The sequence below is a fragment of the Struthio camelus genome, chromosome 15 (genome assembly GCF_040807025.1).
Source record: "Struthio camelus isolate bStrCam1 chromosome 15, bStrCam1.hap1, whole genome shotgun sequence".
Classification (NCBI taxonomy): domain Eukaryota; kingdom Metazoa; phylum Chordata; class Aves; order Struthioniformes; family Struthionidae; genus Struthio; species Struthio camelus.
In genome coordinates, this window is record NC_090956.1 from 9,352,336 (window position 1) to 9,370,489 (window position 18,154).

Genomic DNA, 18,154 nt, shown 5'->3' on the forward strand with positions numbered 1-18,154 from the left:
TAAATCAAGGCAACACGTCTTTGGGCTTTTCCTGTTAATTCGCATCTTATGGGTAGCAAAGTCTCGGACTGGCAAAGAACCCATTCTGGAATATGGTACTACCTTGTCTGCCCTGAAAACGAACGGTCAGGGGCTTTGGGATGCTTAAGATTACAGCTGATATATTAAACGCTAACGCGTTAAGCGTTTTGCAGCCTTGAATCGTTATATCTGACCTCTGTGCTGACGCGTGTGCCACTAAGTAATCATTGTGGATGTAATAAAGGCTGGAGTAGATTGAAAGGGCAACTTTATCCCTGTTTGAATCTTAGCTCTCACCATTCAGAATTAAGGAAATGCTGACATTCTCCTTCTGTGATGTGGTGGAATGCAGGAAGTCCCAGTTGCTCCTTCATGTTAGGTGCTCAGCTGTAGGGAAGGTAGAACAAAGGAGAAGTTCTAAAATGTTTACTGCACATCTATACTTGCTTTTGGTAGCCTGATAATACTGGGCCAATTTGAAACCATCATTGCAGGTATCTGAGACACAAGGTGAAGAAAATGTTGCTTCACATCCTCCATCCTGTGTTCATCTAAAACTTCTGCAGAAGCGCACTGTAATAAGTTGTGACACCCTCAATCCAGCACCAAAACCTTGGCTTGTGTGCTTAGCTGCTCTTGTACCGCTGGAGAAAATGGAAGGATTTCCCACCTCCTTCTGAGAGTGATCAATAGGGAAAATTTAAACTGAAATGGGTCACATTGAGATGCTGCTGCTAATCCATGTACTATTCTTGTGCAAATCTGCTGTCATGTGCCTACAGGCTGCAAAAGGATCTAGCCAACTGCTATCCTGTTGATCTAGAAGATTGTATGTAGCAGTTCCTGGTCCTGGATTAACTTATAATCTGTTCTTACATTGCCTAAAATGTAAACCCATCAACCTTTTAATGAGGTGAAAGGTTAAGTAGAGTATTGGGAGTGTTGAGTATGTAACAGGCCTATGTAAAGAGAAATACTTCTTGACCTTGAAGTCTGTTGGATGTTCGTATTTGAAGTTTACTTTTCAATAAGTAGCATGTAGCAGTACAGAATATAGTGCAAGAATTAAATTACATATTAGCATAAAATTTTTGAGATTTAAAGGGTTGGGTTTTTGGTCTTGATTTTATCCTGTACCTTGTGTGAGACAATCTGAAATACTTCTGCTCTTCAGAGCTTTAGGTGGTTGTTTACTGCTCTTACACTGGGAATTCCAAGCTTTCTGAAATTATCCAAGAAACTTAACAGGCTTTTTTTATTGTGAAACTAAAGAGGATTGCAGGGAGAGCAATTCATGCAGAGCTTTTTATTTTAGAAAGGGGGGAGGGGCAAGGAGACCTTTGTTTGGGGTTCTAGAAACTGGAATAGCTCCTCGTGGGTAATTAAAGATGGCATTCAGTAACTTAGTTCTACTTCCTGACACATAGTAGCCCACAAACTATGTCTTAAGTGTGACCACAACCTGAATTTTGTTCTGCTGAACTTAATGCTGCTTCAGAGTATGGAAAAAAAATTATACTTACTGGAAATAAATTATGGACAGTGCCACCCAATATTACAGTTTTTATGCTATGAACACTTTTGGGCCAACATTGTTATAAAATCTCTGATGGACCTCACTGATACTTTCAGAAGGTGCTCATTGGATAGTTACAGGCCGCGTTGAAATCTGGATTCATGGCTGTATTAGCAATGACTGCAGTACAGACATAACCAATAACCAGTCTAGAAATACTACCGCTGCTTTGGTACTAGCAATAGCTTAGTTGCAGCAACTATAAATAAACATAGTTTGCACAACCAAACCAAACTCACTCGCCTGGATAAGCATTTTGTTGATTAGCCTGCACTGACCTCCATGAGAAAGGCAAGATAGCCGAGTTACTGGTGGTACTTTTTTTTTTTTTTTTTTTCCACTTGTACACTTAGCAAAGCAACTGCTGCAATCTGGACACTTTTGAACCCTAGCAGTTTCTCCACAAATGTGAGTAAAAATGCAAAATAACAGCAATACTGTCTTGCAGTACCTCACAAAGCAAGTAGAGCTCTTGCGTCAGATGAACGATCAGCATGCAAAGGTATATGAACAGCTGGATGTTACAGCGAGAGAACTGGAGGACACGAATCAAAAACTAGTTGCAGAGAGTAGAGCATCGCAACAAAAGATACTAAGGTAATGAACTTTTAGTAACGCTTCCTTTCCTGCCTCCCCTTCCACCCTTATTAAGGATATGAAAATGAACAGTCTGAGTGAATGTGTAGTTAATGGACGGCTGTCTGTCCACTGTTACTCTACTACACTGTTAAATTGAAAGGATGGTTTTATTTAAATGTCTTTTGTGGCCAAAGAGCAGCCTTCAGAGAAGCAACTACAGCGTTAAGTAGATAGTAACTTATCTCATCCTCTTGACTAAACACCAAAGCGCTTTAACAGTACTGTCCTTCATTTTTAGCTTGACAGAGACTATTGAAAGTCTGCAAACACACATAGATGACCTGCAAAGACAAGTAGAAGAATTGAAAAAGTCTGGACGAGGCCGGATGAGCCACGAGAGATCTGACCAGCCAAGATCAATGCATAGTTTCTCATGTTTGAAGGAGCTGTATGACCTTCGCCAGTAAGACTCTCTTACCTTGCATAGTAAAGAAAATGATAAAATTATCTTAAACAAAGTTTAAAAACAGAATATGCAAGTACAGATGTAAAACAAGCTAGGAGAAAAACATCATAATGTCCGCGACTAGCAAAATATCTGCACAGTCCTGCACTATGTGGTGTTGACATTGATATAGACTGTATCAGTCTGTGTGGAAATGGAACCTGCAGTTCCTCTCCTTGTTTTGAACTATGTTCCCTCCCAAAGTCTGCAGCTATATCAAGCTGTAGTCCAGAAAGCTTACAGGGATCTGAAACTCCTTCTTTTCTCATGCTGCATCAGATAAAAGCACAAAAATAGATTATTAGAAAGTAAGCATCCTAAGTACAAGATCTCTTCTGTAACTTTCCCTTTCCCTGGACTTCTGTGAATATCTCCTTTTTGAGGAAGGAGAGATTCCTTCAATAACTTTCCTGAACTTAAGCTGGTAAAATGGTGCCTGGAATTCTGGCCTCCTTTGGTGGGGGGTGTGTGTGTGTGTGTGTGTGGTGTTTTGTGTTTTTTTTTTTTATTTAGAGCAGTTCTGCTGACCTAAATTGCTTTAGTGTGACCATCAGGATGGTCACTTGGGGTGAAACTCAAAATAGCTTTAGACGTAAAAGATGATCTCCTAAGTGAAGCATCTTCAGGGAGAACAGGCTTTTGTGCCTGGACTTCCAGCACTACATGAAGGTAGGACTGAAGAATGAATAATCTATACATCCAAAGAGGAGTTATCTCTATAATCTGAAAGATAAATGGATGCCTTCAAGCTGCCAAGGGTTTTATGGAAATACCAGCCTACAGGATGTGGCTTGTCAATTTTGAAGCTTGTTTCCACCATCAATAGTGACACAAGTTGTAAGAGCCGAGAGCTGGGGAAAAGCTTAGTGTCAGGAAGTATACTGCATGGTACATGGAAGTAATAGTTTATGCACCTGTGAAGAAACAGCCTAGGCTCCCTCTTAAACTTATTTAATTGGTTTACTTATTCAGTAAGCTTATCCATAAAACTTAAAACTGTTTTTAAAAAAAACTGTCATTCTGCCTGAGCTGGGAGGCCTGATTTGATGGCATAAAAAGCATTCACAAACTCTGTTCTGATTATTCAATAGACTTAGTTTATTAAAAAGACCACTAGGTATACTTAGCGGTATATTATTAGCTGACAGTTTAAATCCGTCATTAGTTACCTAGGACAGGAGAACTTTATGTAGGAGGTATGGAGGGCTATATTTTTCTACATCTAATAATTCCTGTTTGTTTGTTTCTTTAGGTATTTTGTTTATGATCATGTGTTTGCAGAAAAAATTACTTCAATGGATAGTCAGCTAAGCCCCCTAGAAGAAGAAAATGAGAACTTAAAAAAGGCAGTGACAGTTTTGCAAGCCCAACTTAACCTAGAAAAAGAGAAGAGGGTAACAATGGAAGAGGAGTACAGTCTCATGGTAAAAGAAAACTGTGACCTTGAACAGAGGCTGGTTGACATAGACTTATATCAGGCTCGTGCAGAGGAGTTGGAAGTGGAAGTTGCTGAAATGCGACAAATACTTCAGTCTGAAAACACATTCCATAATGCAGAGAAACTGGTGCCAGAGTCCTTTTTTATTTCATTCAAAGAATCCTTGGAAAGGGAGCTTGCTCAGAGCCCTGCAGATGATGGACTCCTGACTGTCTCAGAGCTTGACAAGAAGGCCCTGAAAAGAAGCAACAGTGAAACTTTCCTAAGCAGTGCTGCAGGGGGAGACATTCTAAGGGGCCATGAGGAAACCTGTATCAGGAGAGCTGAAGCTGTGAAGCAGCGAGGAATCTCTGTACTTAATGAAGTTGATGCCCAGTACAATGCTCTAAAGGTGAAGTATGAGGAACTTTTGAAGAAGTGTCAGATGGATGAAGATTCTGTGAAACACAAGGCAGTGCAAACACTGAAGCAGTATTCCAAAGACCTTAACGTGGGGAATACCCAGTATGATCTTTCAGCTAGCCATCAAGAATTTACAAATGTGGAACTAAGTGACTCTCCCACAAATGCTCTTCCTGAATATAAAGCACTCTTCAAAGAAATTTTTAGCTGTATCAAAAAAACAAAGGAAGAAATTGATGAACACAGAGCTAAGTATAAGTCACTCTCTTCTCAGCCATAACACTGTACATGCTGATGACCCATTCTCTGTAAATGAGTAATCTGTTATTCAGAAGGGGGGGGGGGGAACTTTACAAGTGTCAGAAGGTCCCTTATATTGATGTATTTTTGAGCACTCTAAGTGAATGTTTTGAATTGACTTGTAAATAGGCAGTTAACAAGCTCACTAGTTAAGGGCTAGTCTCTCTGTACTTATGTTAGCAATAGATTTAATGTTTAGCACAGCCACACAAGCAAAAGGTTGTAAAGCAAACATTGCTTTATTTTCATTCTGTATTTAATCTCTGGCCACAGCAGTAACTGAAAAATCTATCTTACTCAGTCCACTTCAAAAATAACAGATCTAAGAAATCTGTACTGTTCTTCTCACAAGAAACTGGACTAAAGCTTTGGGTCACAGGTGATGCCCTGTAAGTATGTTAGTGTAGAAAATAAACAAAAACAGAACCCCAGAACACTATTATGGGCAGCCTCTCCTTGATTCTTGAGTATGAAGTTAGCAGTCTAAGTCTAGCTGAACTTGCTTTGGCAGGGAGGTTGAGAGCTGGCACAGTACCTTGTACTGTGCTTAGTTCAAGCTAATGCCACATTTTCACATGCACTAAGCTCTCCCACAGATTATTGTAAATGTCTTCCTACTTACAAAAAAAAAAAAAAATTGATGTAAAGTTTGTGTCTTTAGGTATGGTTTATTATTTAGGGCACTTTGTCTTAAAGCAAGATACTGTGAATTGATTATGTATGTTACCTGGGATTTATTGTTCTTTTTTGGTGGTATACCTGCAAAGTACATTTGTGTTTTTGTGTATTTGGTAAGATAGAAAGTTGCAATTTAGCTATTTAACTTTAGCAGTAGCATTGACATAGAATAGCTTTTTAGCTTACATACCACAAACTCCAAGTGCTTAAAGGTGACAGGCCTGGTAAAACCTTATAATATGGTTTTGTCTGTTGCTTCCAGCTTGAGCTCCATGTTGTTGGGGAGAGGCAGGGCTGACAACTCTGCCAGAACATATCCTACTGAAAACAGGGGACCGGCTCTTGTTCTTCCTCTCCTCTACTCCCTAATAATATTTTGTAGGGATTCAAATTCTGAAAAACAAGGAATATGGAGAAGTACTTTCTTTAAAATGGCTTCAAAATATGGTAAAATAAAGGCTAAGAGGTTAAGGGGGGGGGGGGGGGGAAGGCACCCTGATAGGTGACGTTGTTCTTATAATGGGTCTCATAATTTTGTCATCTGTTCATGGAAATCAACTTAATGCCTGTCTGCTTAGGTTGCTGCAATGTACCAGACAGTTGACACAGTGTTGACAACTTCTCAGCTTTAGTTCAACTGCTGCTATTACAGTTTTGTCTGCCTTATGCATACTGTTAAGCTTTTGTATAGTTGTCCTTCAGTTGCAGTATTAAGACATCATATTGTGGGAATTTACCAAAACATGTATTGCATTCTAAAAACTATTTAAAAATGGGAATCTGAATTTTGTGAATATTTTTCTAAGCAAATAAATAATCCAGTCAAGCTACATGTGTAAGCTACTAATTATGCAATATCTATGCAGATCAGGAAACGGTATACTCAGTGCAGATGGCACCTTCATTATCTAGTGTTGCCATCTCTCCCAGATAGATAGTGTAACTTTTAAAATACAAATTTAATGGGAACTCCATCTGAGCTAACTGGGAAAGGATAGGCATGCCTGAGATAGAAAGCCAGAGGGAATTAAAAACGCTCTTCTCATTGTGGTGTTTGTCAGTACAGTTCTCATGTGTGTTTTTAAAAAAAACAAACAAAAAAAAAATACACAGCTCAAAGTTGTTCCCTATGTTAACTATATAGTCACTGAAGCTGGAGGCCTGCCCCAGTTCAGATACTAGAGAGCAGTAACCCTAACTGAAAGCTGCAGGACTGTTAGTCATCAACTAATTTACTACTACATTTAGGGGCATGGAGATCCAAGCCTGTACCAGAAGATATGGGAATGCAATTAAGAATTGCTGATTAAATGCTTGATCTTCAGTGGCTTCTTATTGTTGGCTAACTTACTGCACTTCTATATATACAGCTTTCGCCCTTTAAAACTATTTAAAATGTTCTCAGATTTTCCCATAGAACTACTTAATTCTCCTATAGTGTAACTTGCCCTCAGTCACCTGTGCTATTGCTAAGCTCTGGCTGTACTTTAGTACACTTTAACACTTAACTGTACATATCATGCAATAAAAAAGCCCAAGGCTGAGTTCCTCTTGCAGCTTCTCTGACTGTGGCTCTGCCAGGGAGAAGCTTTATGTGCACAGCTGTAGGTAGTACTACAGCAGCACAGCTGCACTAGGCAAGTCCCAGCCACAGGTGCACAGAACAAACCAAGACAAAGGCAGCAGGAGTTGCCTGAACCTAACCTCCTCCCAGTTATACTGACATAGTGTGTATAAATTAACTGCAGGAGAGCATTATGAACTAAGTTGGAGGTTTAGCTGTTTAAACACTGAGTACAGCTCTCACAGAAATGTGAAATGCTATTAAATACAGTAACAATAATATTCTTTGCCAATCTAGCTTAATCTCCTTATTTCAGTCAACAACTCCATTCAGCCTTTTCTGAAAATAAGTAGATGAAATCAGTAGAATTGCCTTTAGCTTCTCTCATATGATTGGAAATTATATTAAACAAAACTCATGAACAGTGCAGTAACCATGTTCTACAACTCTTAGAGGGGGTGGTTCCTTATATTATAACTGAACTTAAATGATAGACTTAGAAAAAGAGCAGTTACTGTACTTTGTGCAACAGGCCCTTATCTTGATAGCCACTTCTAGGCAACCCTAAAGAATATGATGCAAGCAGACTAATTTAAAAGGTAGCTTGCTATATACCTCTAACCTCTACTAAAACATTCCTGAGCTTTCCTGCCTTTACAAGCCTCCAAGTTACTGAAGGAGATAGGGCAGCTTCTGTTTCTTTGTGGAAGAATACAAGGAGGCTAGAGCAAGATGCCACAGTTGACCTTCAAGATAAAAGTTTATTTAAGAAATTACACAAAATATAGGTTTTACAGTGCTGCCAAGTGTGATAACTACAGCTGGATGCCTTCCAGGCAGTGTGTTCAGTTACTTACCTTGCTGTACCTGCATACAGTAATGCAAAATATCCCTCAAACAAAACCCACACCAATAAAAGGAATGCAGTAGTTATTTCCACATCTGTTTGAAACATAATTACTTTTCCAGATAACTCATTTCACAAACAACAGGCGAGAACATTTGCTGTGCAGTACAAACTTTAAAGACAGTGATGTTTCCCCCACCCATCCTGTCCCCTGGCCTGACAGTTTCATGAACATCACTCTTTTCTCTTTATAAAGATGGGTGCAAGGGCTATTTTAACACTCAGCCTAAAGTATGCGCATCTAGATATTTAACAAAAACTGGGATGTTTGTAAACAAATTTAATTTATTGGCATTACTTACAAAATAAAATATTAGACCATGATTTTCCATCATGTCTGTGTCAGTATATGGTTTTATTTCATTATAATGAAACAGAAAGAGAAGCAAAATACATTAGGAATCCCAGATTAATCAAACTGCAGATGGGGTCCCATGTTGTCATCCTAGTTGCTCTCTGCGCTTAGGCGGCCACGCAAACGTGTGTGAGTTATGTTGTGATGTCAATGACTTGTCTTTCTGCAATGGCCGCAGGACCCTAAGCAGGTCAGATCCTGCCCCGCGCTCCCTGAAGCCAAGGCATTACTCTGTCTATGCCGCCCACTGCAGATTTCCTCTTTTGTCCTGGAGATAATTTGAAGTAAAGACAGTCATACCACTGTTGTCAAGACTGCACCGTCCCTTTAAGATACCACATGCCGCCATAGCTTACACAGCAGTCCTGGGGAGAGAAGGGAGATGTCAACACACTGCTCGGAACCACAAACCCAGATGTTAGTGTCAAAAATAAATAATAATAAAAAAAAAACAGTGCAACACGCACGTGCCCCTTCACACAAAGGATCTGGCCTACCTCTCCTCTCTTATAGATGTATTTTTTTTTTTTTTATACACAGCTGAGAGGAGAGGTAGGCCAGATCCTTTATATGTATATATCTACACACACACACACACAGAGTGTATATATACATACTGGATCATCCCAGCCCTGTGTTATGTTGTACCTTAATCAAACTGTTCACGTGGGTTAGCCAGACCAGTTAAACCATGGGACAGAATCCCATAACCAAACAGGAAGCACTTCCAGGACCACACACTGTCCGTCTTGGGAACCCTGATTTGGTTTTGTGACAATATATATGATTAATAAGAAAGGTTCCCCCCAGTGCACAAGAGAGAGCACAAATCCCAAGCAGTGGGTATCTGCCCCAAAAAGAGCGAACAAGCTTAAATTAAGATGACAGATGGAGCGGGAAGGTCAAGAGGCCACAAGCCTGACAAACGATGTGATGGCAGCAAGAAACCATGCTTTTTTTTTTTTTTTTCCCCCCAGCAGTGGACAGAGGGAGAACATGCAGAAAACAACTTAGGAAAGGTTGAGGGGAAAGGTGAGGACAAGGGGAAGGGAGGAGGAAACACAGGCTGGCGCTCAGGTGAAGAGACTGAAGGAAGAAGAGGGCAAGGAGTGGAGCACAAAGCCTTTCACCAAAACTGAAGCCTTTTAAGCAATAGTCAGCTATAACGAACTGTCAAACCTCAGAACTGTACTTTGGTATTTTGATCACATGGTTGCTAAGCTTACAGCTGCTAAGTACCACAGCAGCGCTCAGTAAGTGGGTTTTCTTGTTTTCTTGTGGTTTGTTTCCTTATTTCTATTAAATGAGCACTAGTTCTCTTGAATTCTAAGTTAACAGCTTCTTTTTCTTTTGTTCCTGCTCTCCGCTTGGGTAATTCAACACAAACTGAAGTGCTGCTACAGAACTGATGCTGTCAAAGAGGAGGGAAAAAAAAGTTTGGTTTTTTTTTTTCTCTCTGAAGGCTTAGGACTTGCACATCACAGAAGCCAAATGCTCTGCAAATATTTGTCCTTAATTCCTTTAAGTGTGGAGGCTAGAAAGAGTGCTTGCAGTCTCGATCTGTGATGCAAAAATACAAATGCCGTCAATCTGTTCCTCTATATATGAAAAAGGAACATATACAGATAAGGAAACAGGAGTCAACAACTCCAATTTCATTCAAACAGGAATCCAACCTCTCATGTTTAAAAGAAGCCAGAGAATTTTTCTATTTTGTTAATCATACTTTTTACATCTATTTCAGAAACGAAGGTCTCTTTCACATATTTCTGTGACACAAGTATTCAAGGCAAAGAAGTCTGACAACCTAAAGACTGGTTGCATGACGACTTATATTTGTAAAAACAGTATCTGTTTTTTTTTTTTTTTTAAAGTGTGTTTATTTTTTCCAGAAATAGATTTTCTGTTAAATGGCTACATCTACATGAAAACTAACGCAAGTACACTGTTCCGATAGTCTAGGAGAGCTGATATTTGAGCTAGATCTAGTCACTTGACACATCTCCTGACGCAAGCAAGCCATATGAAAGAAATCCTGTCCAACGGGCAGAAAACGTCTGAGCTTATTTTAGTTCTAAAAAGACCAGATTCTTTGAAGCAAGACGAGTTCGCTTATTATCACAGCAACAAATCTGTAATTTTCCAAATACGCTATTGTTCAGTTTACAGATCCCACCATAAAAAAGTACTTAATCACTTGTTTTATTGATGCAGATGATGGTGAGCAAAGACTCAGCAACAATGATTTAAGTATTAAATTACTTTTAATTATCACTTAACCTTAGTTGGCAGATTTCTACTTAACCGTCCTGCATTGCTTTAAAGCTTGCTGCTCAGCAGCCTGCATAGAGCCTGTACTTTAACCTTATACTCATTTAGAAAGCAAATGGTTATCGTCAAAGATAGAGACGACAGGATTCAAACATACATTCACCATGAAACGTGTTAACTAGTACTTTATCTGCTTGCTTTGGGTAGGGTTTTGCTACCTATACTGCTGGAAGTCTTACTACAGAATAAAACATTTCCATCTGAACATGCGGAACTTCTGCTCTTCAACATTAACCAACAGCAGTCAGACGGTAAACTTAAAACACTGCGCAGAACACTCCTACCTCCTTAATGTTTAATTCCACACTACTTAACCTTAAAGTATCTCATTTACTACACTGCATTCACTGCTGGTCCAAGTTAAGAAATAAAGATTTGTTGCAATAACACAAAATAATGTTGTTCTAGCATGATTATCGCTTGTCAATTCAAGGTACGGTTATACAATCCTTTGGTCAAACCACAGCATTAAAAATTCATGCATCAATTGGATTAAAACCACAAGTGAATAGGAACTTACCTTTAACACTCTATCCACCTCCTGCTTGTTTAGATCTTCTCCACATTCTTGACTCAACTGATTCTGGATGACATTCCTGCGCACTCGATAATTTTTTGAAAAGATTTCAAGCAAAACTTGGCGATGCTTTAAAAGAAAAAGTATCGTAAGTACATAAGGAAGAACAATTATTTTTACTTTTTTATGTATCAAAACTGCATGTGCCTTAGTCTGTACTGAACTACATCAAAGTAATCCTTAGTAATCCTGGAAGTGTCCCATTAAGTCAGCTCTCCACTACCTTTTTCCCCCCGCGAGGGCTCTACAGGGATCTCTACATACCTCATGGCTAGATCTGCCCCGTCTTGTGACCTGGGACACCGCCAGAGGTACAAGCGTATGCTTGGAGAAGGGGCTGCAATACATTTCTCTCCAACGCTTCCACAAGATTTCACGCGGTCCATTCCAGCCAGGAGGCTGGATACCACTTTTCTCTAGAACAATGCATCAGAACGCACTAGTTCTTCCTATGAAAATTCACTTAAATCGTGGACACAGAGGTTACGTTGTCTATCCAGGTTTTGTTAGGCTCCCTTCGCTTCATTTTACTCTGATATCCACTGAAAACTCTTGAGATGCTAACAGGTGCTGTAATTATTTCCTATTCTAAATATACAGAAAAACAGATACATCAGGTATCATCATCATTTAGTCAGTGATTAATGCTATGTTATCAGAAAGAAAAAACTGGGCTGGATCCCAGTCTAAGGCCTCATCAGGGAAACCATTCTCTTCACAAGTTCAAAATTACTTGTACTCCCCTGAGTTAGTTACCAACATACACGTTTGCTTCTGTCCACACCGCCCTGTCTTGACACAGTAGTCATCTCCCTGCAAACTCAGCACTGGCTCCCAGCCGGGAACAGGCTGGTGTTGAAAACTGGGGACTTCAACAGGGAAAGGGGAAAACTACCTTTTATATCCCATCCAGAAAGACAAATGCAAACAACACCAAATGCTCAATATCCATATATTCGAGACTGTCACTTATTTTTATCTTCACCTGATCGTAAGTGTCACCAGCTTCCCAAAGTGCGTAAACCTTTAGTTCGTCTGGTGAAGCAGCGGTCTGTGGAGGAAACTGAGAACAAGAGGCTGTTAAAAATAACTATCTATTTAATGAGTTCTGCTTAATGATTCCATGATGCAGTATCCCTGGGCACCTATTATCGAATCAAAAAATGTCGTGACCGTGTAATGAGGACTGCTAAAACAACATAAGCTCCATTCCACATTCAGAGGGGTGATTTTGTCCCGGCAGCCCCCGGGCCAGTTGAGGCACGGCCCGTCCCCTACAGCCGTGGGGCAGACACCTCCTCATACGCTCTGATGACTTCGACAGAAACATGATCCCCATCAAATTTGTCCTGCCAGGTGATCCTGTAGCACGCAGACCTGAAGTGCTGAACAGGTAACTATGGCCTCAGGAACGGGACGAGCGCTCCAGCATCCCGATTTGGCTTTGGTACGCCCAAGCTGCGTTTGCTCTATGCTGCTGGTCACCCTGGGGTAAATCCACGCCTACGCCACAGGCTCGGTCCAGCGTGCCAGGCCGACCGCTTTGAAGATGTAAAAGGGAAGTGCTGGGCACACTGGGGCCCTGCAAATTCTGCGTGAGGACAGATCCCCCTTGAGGGCACGGGGACAACCACCGAGTGCCAGAAGAACAATCTCAGGTTTGGATCTTAACCAATATTTCACAACAAGAGGTCTAGATTTTTCCTGTCAGCAGCATTTGCTCCCAGGCCACCAGCTGCCCAAAGCAGTGTTCAACTGAGTGCATTTCAGGGTCCTTCTGGAGGTTTTATGTTCAGAGCAGTAGGTTTTAGAGATTCAGACTCCATTGCGTATGTATCTGCTTTGCTAGCCCCAAGTCAGGATGATGGACGAGCATCATCGTGCTTCTGCAGTATCTGTCACCTGTTTGGGGGCAGGCTACAGGGCTCCGGGAGACTGAACAGTGATGGACACGGGTGATGGACAGTGGCCCAGACACCTGCTCATTTCAGACCCCAAAAACGAAGTGTTTTTCTTCCCATGTGCCAAGGTAGAGAAACACCATTTGGTTCTTCTGAGCCAGAGGCCGCATGCCCCTGCAGCGGGGAAGGAATGCAACCGCCTCCCCTCAGCGCTACAAACTCCCGAAGAAAATAAAATGCCCTCCATTTGCCTTAGCATTTCCCCTCAGAGCAGTGACTAATGAGCAATGCTGGAGTATGCCTTCACTCCTGACATGTCTCTTCCTGTCTGTCACTAACAATCTATTCCTTGCTAACTGCCCAGACGACCTAAATCAATCATCTGTGAAAAGCTAACAAGCCAGTTCTGACTGTTCCAGTATTCTTCAGCGCCGGCTGCGGGTACAAAACAAACCTTCCTTCCCAGCCTCTCTCACGCCGAGGCAAAAGGCTTGCGCATCACTGCATGAAAGAGCAGCCTTGACTTCCACGCTTTGCCTGTAATCGTATTGCAAAGGGGAAGAGCTTTGTCCACCAGGAGCTACCCAGTGGGATTAGACTTCCACATTGGTCCAAATGGCTGTAATATAACAAGGTATCCGGTAAGAGCCAGGATTCAGATTTGTTAGGATCTCCGTAGCCAATATATTTCTTTTCTCAAACGGACACAGTCTCAGCTTGGAACAGCTCTCCGCTGCCTTCAAATCCTTCTTTAAAATGTTAAATGTTACAATGTTTGCCCTGTGCCCCTTCCTGCTCAACCCCGCCAGAGGCAGTGCACAGCTCTGGAGATGAACCCTTGCCCTGGGTCCCCAGGGCCATCAAGTTCAAACAGAAGCTCTCAGGGAGGAGCCACTGGCTTTGGCATGTGTCTCACTAAAGCCCTGAGCACATCCTAAAAATAGTCACTGCCTGGCAGCCTCATGTTTTAGCTAACTCAGAATGAATGGGTCTGAATCTGCCAGAAAAACTAATCGAGTGAAATAATCTTAGCGATAAGCTGTTGAGCACTCCACTCCAAGAGCCCTGGCACCTGCGCTAGACCAAAAGGCTCACGGTAAGTGCAGGGCAGCATTCCTCTCCTCTTACCCCAACCAGGCAGGAAGGAACAAAAGGTTACATCATCTCCCGACTCCTAACCAGATCCTCAGAATTTGGGCAGAACCTCCCCACTCCATGCACCACAGGAAGGGAGCCAGCAGGAGACAACCACCACCACCAGGCACCTCCACCAGTACGTAAGAAACAGGTGCAAATATTCAGGAATGAGCTTCTACTCAAAACGTTTCCCTGTGGGACTAGGGCACAGGCTCAGCTAAGCGCGAGCTCGGAGCGTAACTACGTAGCGTAAGCGATTGCCAAGGATGCCGCTCTCCTGCCCTCTCTGATGACAACAGTAGGCCGCTATGCTGAGGACTCATCTGCCTCGGCCTCACTCTCGGCCTCGGTGGCGTGCCGCTCCCTCCTGGAGGATGCTACAAAGCCCAGGCAAGCCAAGCACCTCGCCAAAGAGTCCTTGCAGCCCCCTTTGGAGCCGGAGTGGCATCTCTTCTGGCTTCCTGCAAAGACTATTTGACTTGTACCCTGGCTGTAGTAGGTCAGCTTTAAAATAAATCCTTCATTCCCTGGGAAGGTTTCAATTGCCATTTTCAGCAATATGTTTTCTATAATAGGGCAGCGTGAGCCAAGAGTGTCTTCACCCCCACAGAACATCATTTTAATTATCTCAGACCATTGATTTTTATCACCAAAGCAGTTTCAATTACAGAAAACTAATGAGCAACTATGAAATCTCAAGCTAAACAACCCTCCAGGCTTTCACTGAGCTCAGGCAGCCTCACTGGCTTCTGACAAAATTGTCCATGGGAACAATCAAGAAATAGCAGAGCGTATGAGCCCATGCAAAGAATAAAACCAGCACAGGCACCTTGGCCATCTCCAGGGAACAGGAGGCGGAAGCTTGAGGGTAGCAATTTATATTGTGAATGATAATAGTACAGGCTTATACAGGCTCCTGTACAAGATCCAGTTTTGCAGTAAACTCTGGGTCAGCAGGATTAAAACTTACAGCAGAGAGGTTCCAACGACTACCTTTAAACTTCGGCAGCTTCTTCCGTGACAGGGTTTTCCAGAAGGAAGGCAGTTGCCAACCCAACCACCTGTCTTCAGGAAGTTTGTATTTTGGTTGTTATTTTTTTAGAAAGAAACTATCCCTCTTTCATTCCTCACAGCATGTAAATGAGCGAATGGAACCGTTTAACAAAACGGCCAAGGCAAACAAGTCCCAGTCCCAAGTTACACTGCAGCAATAACCTCAACATATTACACTATGCACAAAACAGTCAATCCAGCAGTAAGAGACAGCTCCACACAAACATTACCCAGGACTCGGGAGCTGTCAGGAGAGAAAAGCAGAAAGCAGTGACACCGGCAGCGTCCCTAGCGGCATTTGAAGCTGGTTGCTCCGTTCCCGGGTGCCAGGACACCCACCTCGCACACGACAGCGCATGTTCCTCCTGCCTCCTCCTAACAGCCCTACTCCTCAGCCCGTGCTGCAGGATCCCTCTCTGCCTCCCCGCCTCGCCCGCTCTTTCAAGCGGGTCACACATCTCTCTTACTCTCTCCCCAAAGGCAGTTGACTCCCAGTTTCTCCCTTTGGTTGCAACCCACTGAGCAACGCCAGACAGCTTGTAAAATGATCTTCCTTTCAGGCTCTTTATCAAGATGTCAAATTCCTTTTCCTTTCTTAAGCAAGCTACTGTCACACAAACCTGTCTCTGACTCGCACAGTCACACACATACAGGTCATTTCCATAAAGACAAAGAAACAAAGACGTCCCAGTGGTCTATGAGGAAAAGAACCGGCCAAGGGAAGCAGCCGCAGACACGGTTTGTGGGTTTGCAGAGGGCCCTGCCGGGGTGCCCCAGGCAGCACATGCCACTGCTCCCCCCACGGCATCCCCCAGAGCAGGAGCTCGTGCGGCTGGAGGATCTCTGCCACTGACCTGGCTTCTGTTACGGAGGCAGGGGCATGTCAGCACAGTGAGCCACTGCAGCCCAACACGCTGGATGAGGAAACAGCCCCAAAGACTACTAAGCTATGCAGCACACCGCAGCAAAGAAAGCAGAGTGTGGGGCCTGTCGGAGGCAGGGTGTCAGATAAACCTCCAAGAGCTTCCACATAACTGGTATCAGAGCGCATCTGTTCTTCCTGCCCAGCACAGGATGCATACGCGTTTCGCAACAGACATTTAACTGTCCCCTCATCTCCTCTCCCCAAAACATACCACAGGAAAAACGTACTTACAGGCACCAAAATTTGTTTGCAGCCAGTGTCCAACACCATGTCCTGCAGCATTTTGTCCGAAATGCCACTGAACAATGTATGTCCTGGAGGCAGACTGGCTAAGTGAAGGTTAAATAACCGTTTAAGCTCACTCAGGGTGAGTACAAATTGTTTCTTAAATGTTGACGACACAAATGCCTTCAGTTCTTGGGCTACCCGATCGATGCAGCCTCCAGGCAAGCGGTCATTTAAAGAGTCCGTGGAGTCCTCCTCCGCATGGAGGCCATTGACAACGCCGTTGTTCATGCCCTCATAGGCTGAGGTGTCCATGGGCTCCTCGTCGCTCACAGGCTCCTCTTTAATGCGGATGCTGGAAACATCCATCTTGGCTGAGGTGTCATTTGATTTCATCTCTGCCTTTTGCTTCTGGAACTCCTTCTCCAGCTGTCCATAGTTCTGCTTGACTTTTGCTTTAGCCATGTTGACTCTTTGCTCCCCAGAAACCAGCAACGGATGAGCTAGCAAGAAACAAAAGATATCATATAGTCTCAGTGTAACCAGGACTCTGGTTCTGCAGAATGTTTCTTGAAGGGATCATAGCGAAAGAAACCAGGGAACATCATCTGCTAATGAAATCTACGGCTTAAATCTGATCTGTAAGCCAGATGCTTGGGGAAAGGCGCTCCAGTTAAGGAACCTGAAGCCATGAGAAAGTGCACTTGTCCAGTTACCAGGGATCCTAGCGCAAACCAGGAAACCAGGATACAGGCTGCTTATACATCACTACTTGTGGCCTAAAGGCTCCTTTGTTAAACAGACAATTTTTTTTAAAGCACTTAGGGGCTGGTAGAGCATGCTGCAGCTACTGCCAGAGCCAGCACAAGGATGTCCTGTGGTTACAGTGAGGAGACCAAAGAGAGGTTTACAGTGAATCTGAACACCTTTTTAGCATGCGATGCGCAGTATGAAAGAGTCTGAGACTCTCTTCTCAGTATTATAACCCAGTGAGGGGAAGAAGGGACAGGAGGGAGTCCTTTCCTACTCAATCCTGCCACTTCTGCCCCAGCGTCCTCTCAACACCCAGCAATCCAAGAGTGAAAGGAAGGGGCATTCTGGCAGCGGAGAAATCCAGGCTCAGTCTCAAGAGCAGTGCCGCGTCTAAGGAAAAGGCATGCACAGCACACACGCTGTTATCTGCGCTGCTGTTAGGCCCACTAATCCTCTTCAAATAACCCAACACCTAATCCCTCCAAGCAGATCAGACACAGGGTACTGAAATGGATTCATATGCTCGTTTGTCAGTTCTGTGTATACTCTTCACTGGCTCCAGTGCCTGGCAATGAGCCAAACGCCTAGTTAAAACTCTCTGGAATCTCAAGTTTTCACAATGTTTTAGGATTATGGAGTAGCTACTCTAATATTCTCACTGGCATCCATAGTGGAGAAGCACGTCAAAAAGAGATCACCTCATGCCTCCTTCTGCCCCCCCTGCCAAACACATTCTTCGTTAACTGCTCAGCCCTCAACCATTTCACAGAGCGCCCAGTGCAAATCGGGGGAAACAGAAAACACCCATCTTCATTTGGGGCTGAGTAAGGACTGCCTCAACCTCACGCACACTAGCTTGCAAACTGAGAGGTGAGAATTACTTGCACACTGGCCGTGTCCTCCCTTCGGCAACGGCCTACACCCTTA

General features: G+C 43.0%; 2 protein-coding genes across 3 annotated transcripts in view; one reads left to right on the forward strand and one right to left on the reverse strand.

Moving 5' to 3' along the window:
* CDR2 (cerebellar degeneration related protein 2) overlaps window positions 1–6,582 on the forward strand; it is a 15,047-nt gene extending 8,465 nt beyond the window's left edge. The window contains exons 3-5 of the mRNA XM_068909073.1: window positions 2,046–2,194; window positions 2,475–2,639; window positions 3,934–6,582. Coding sequence (XP_068765174.1) covers window positions 2,046–2,194; window positions 2,475–2,639; window positions 3,934–4,801 — 1,182 coding nt within the window. The 3' untranslated portion in view covers window positions 4,802–6,582. The remainder of the gene's footprint in view (window positions 1–2,045; window positions 2,195–2,474; window positions 2,640–3,933) is intronic.
* Window positions 6,583–7,804: 1,222 nt separating this feature from the next.
* Window positions 7,805–18,154, reverse strand: part of POLR3E (RNA polymerase III subunit E) — a 30,462-nt gene continuing 20,112 nt past the window's right edge. For both annotated transcript variants that reach the window (XM_068909071.1, XM_068909072.1), the window contains 4 exons: window positions 16,481–16,977; window positions 12,219–12,296; window positions 11,177–11,302; window positions 7,805–8,690 (listed from right to left, as the gene is read on the reverse strand). In XM_068909071.1, coding sequence (XP_068765172.1) covers window positions 8,634–8,690; window positions 11,177–11,302; window positions 12,219–12,296; window positions 16,481–16,977 — 758 coding nt within the window. In that variant the 3' untranslated portion in view covers window positions 7,805–8,633. The remainder of the gene's footprint in view (window positions 8,691–11,176; window positions 11,303–12,218; window positions 12,297–16,480; window positions 16,978–18,154) is intronic.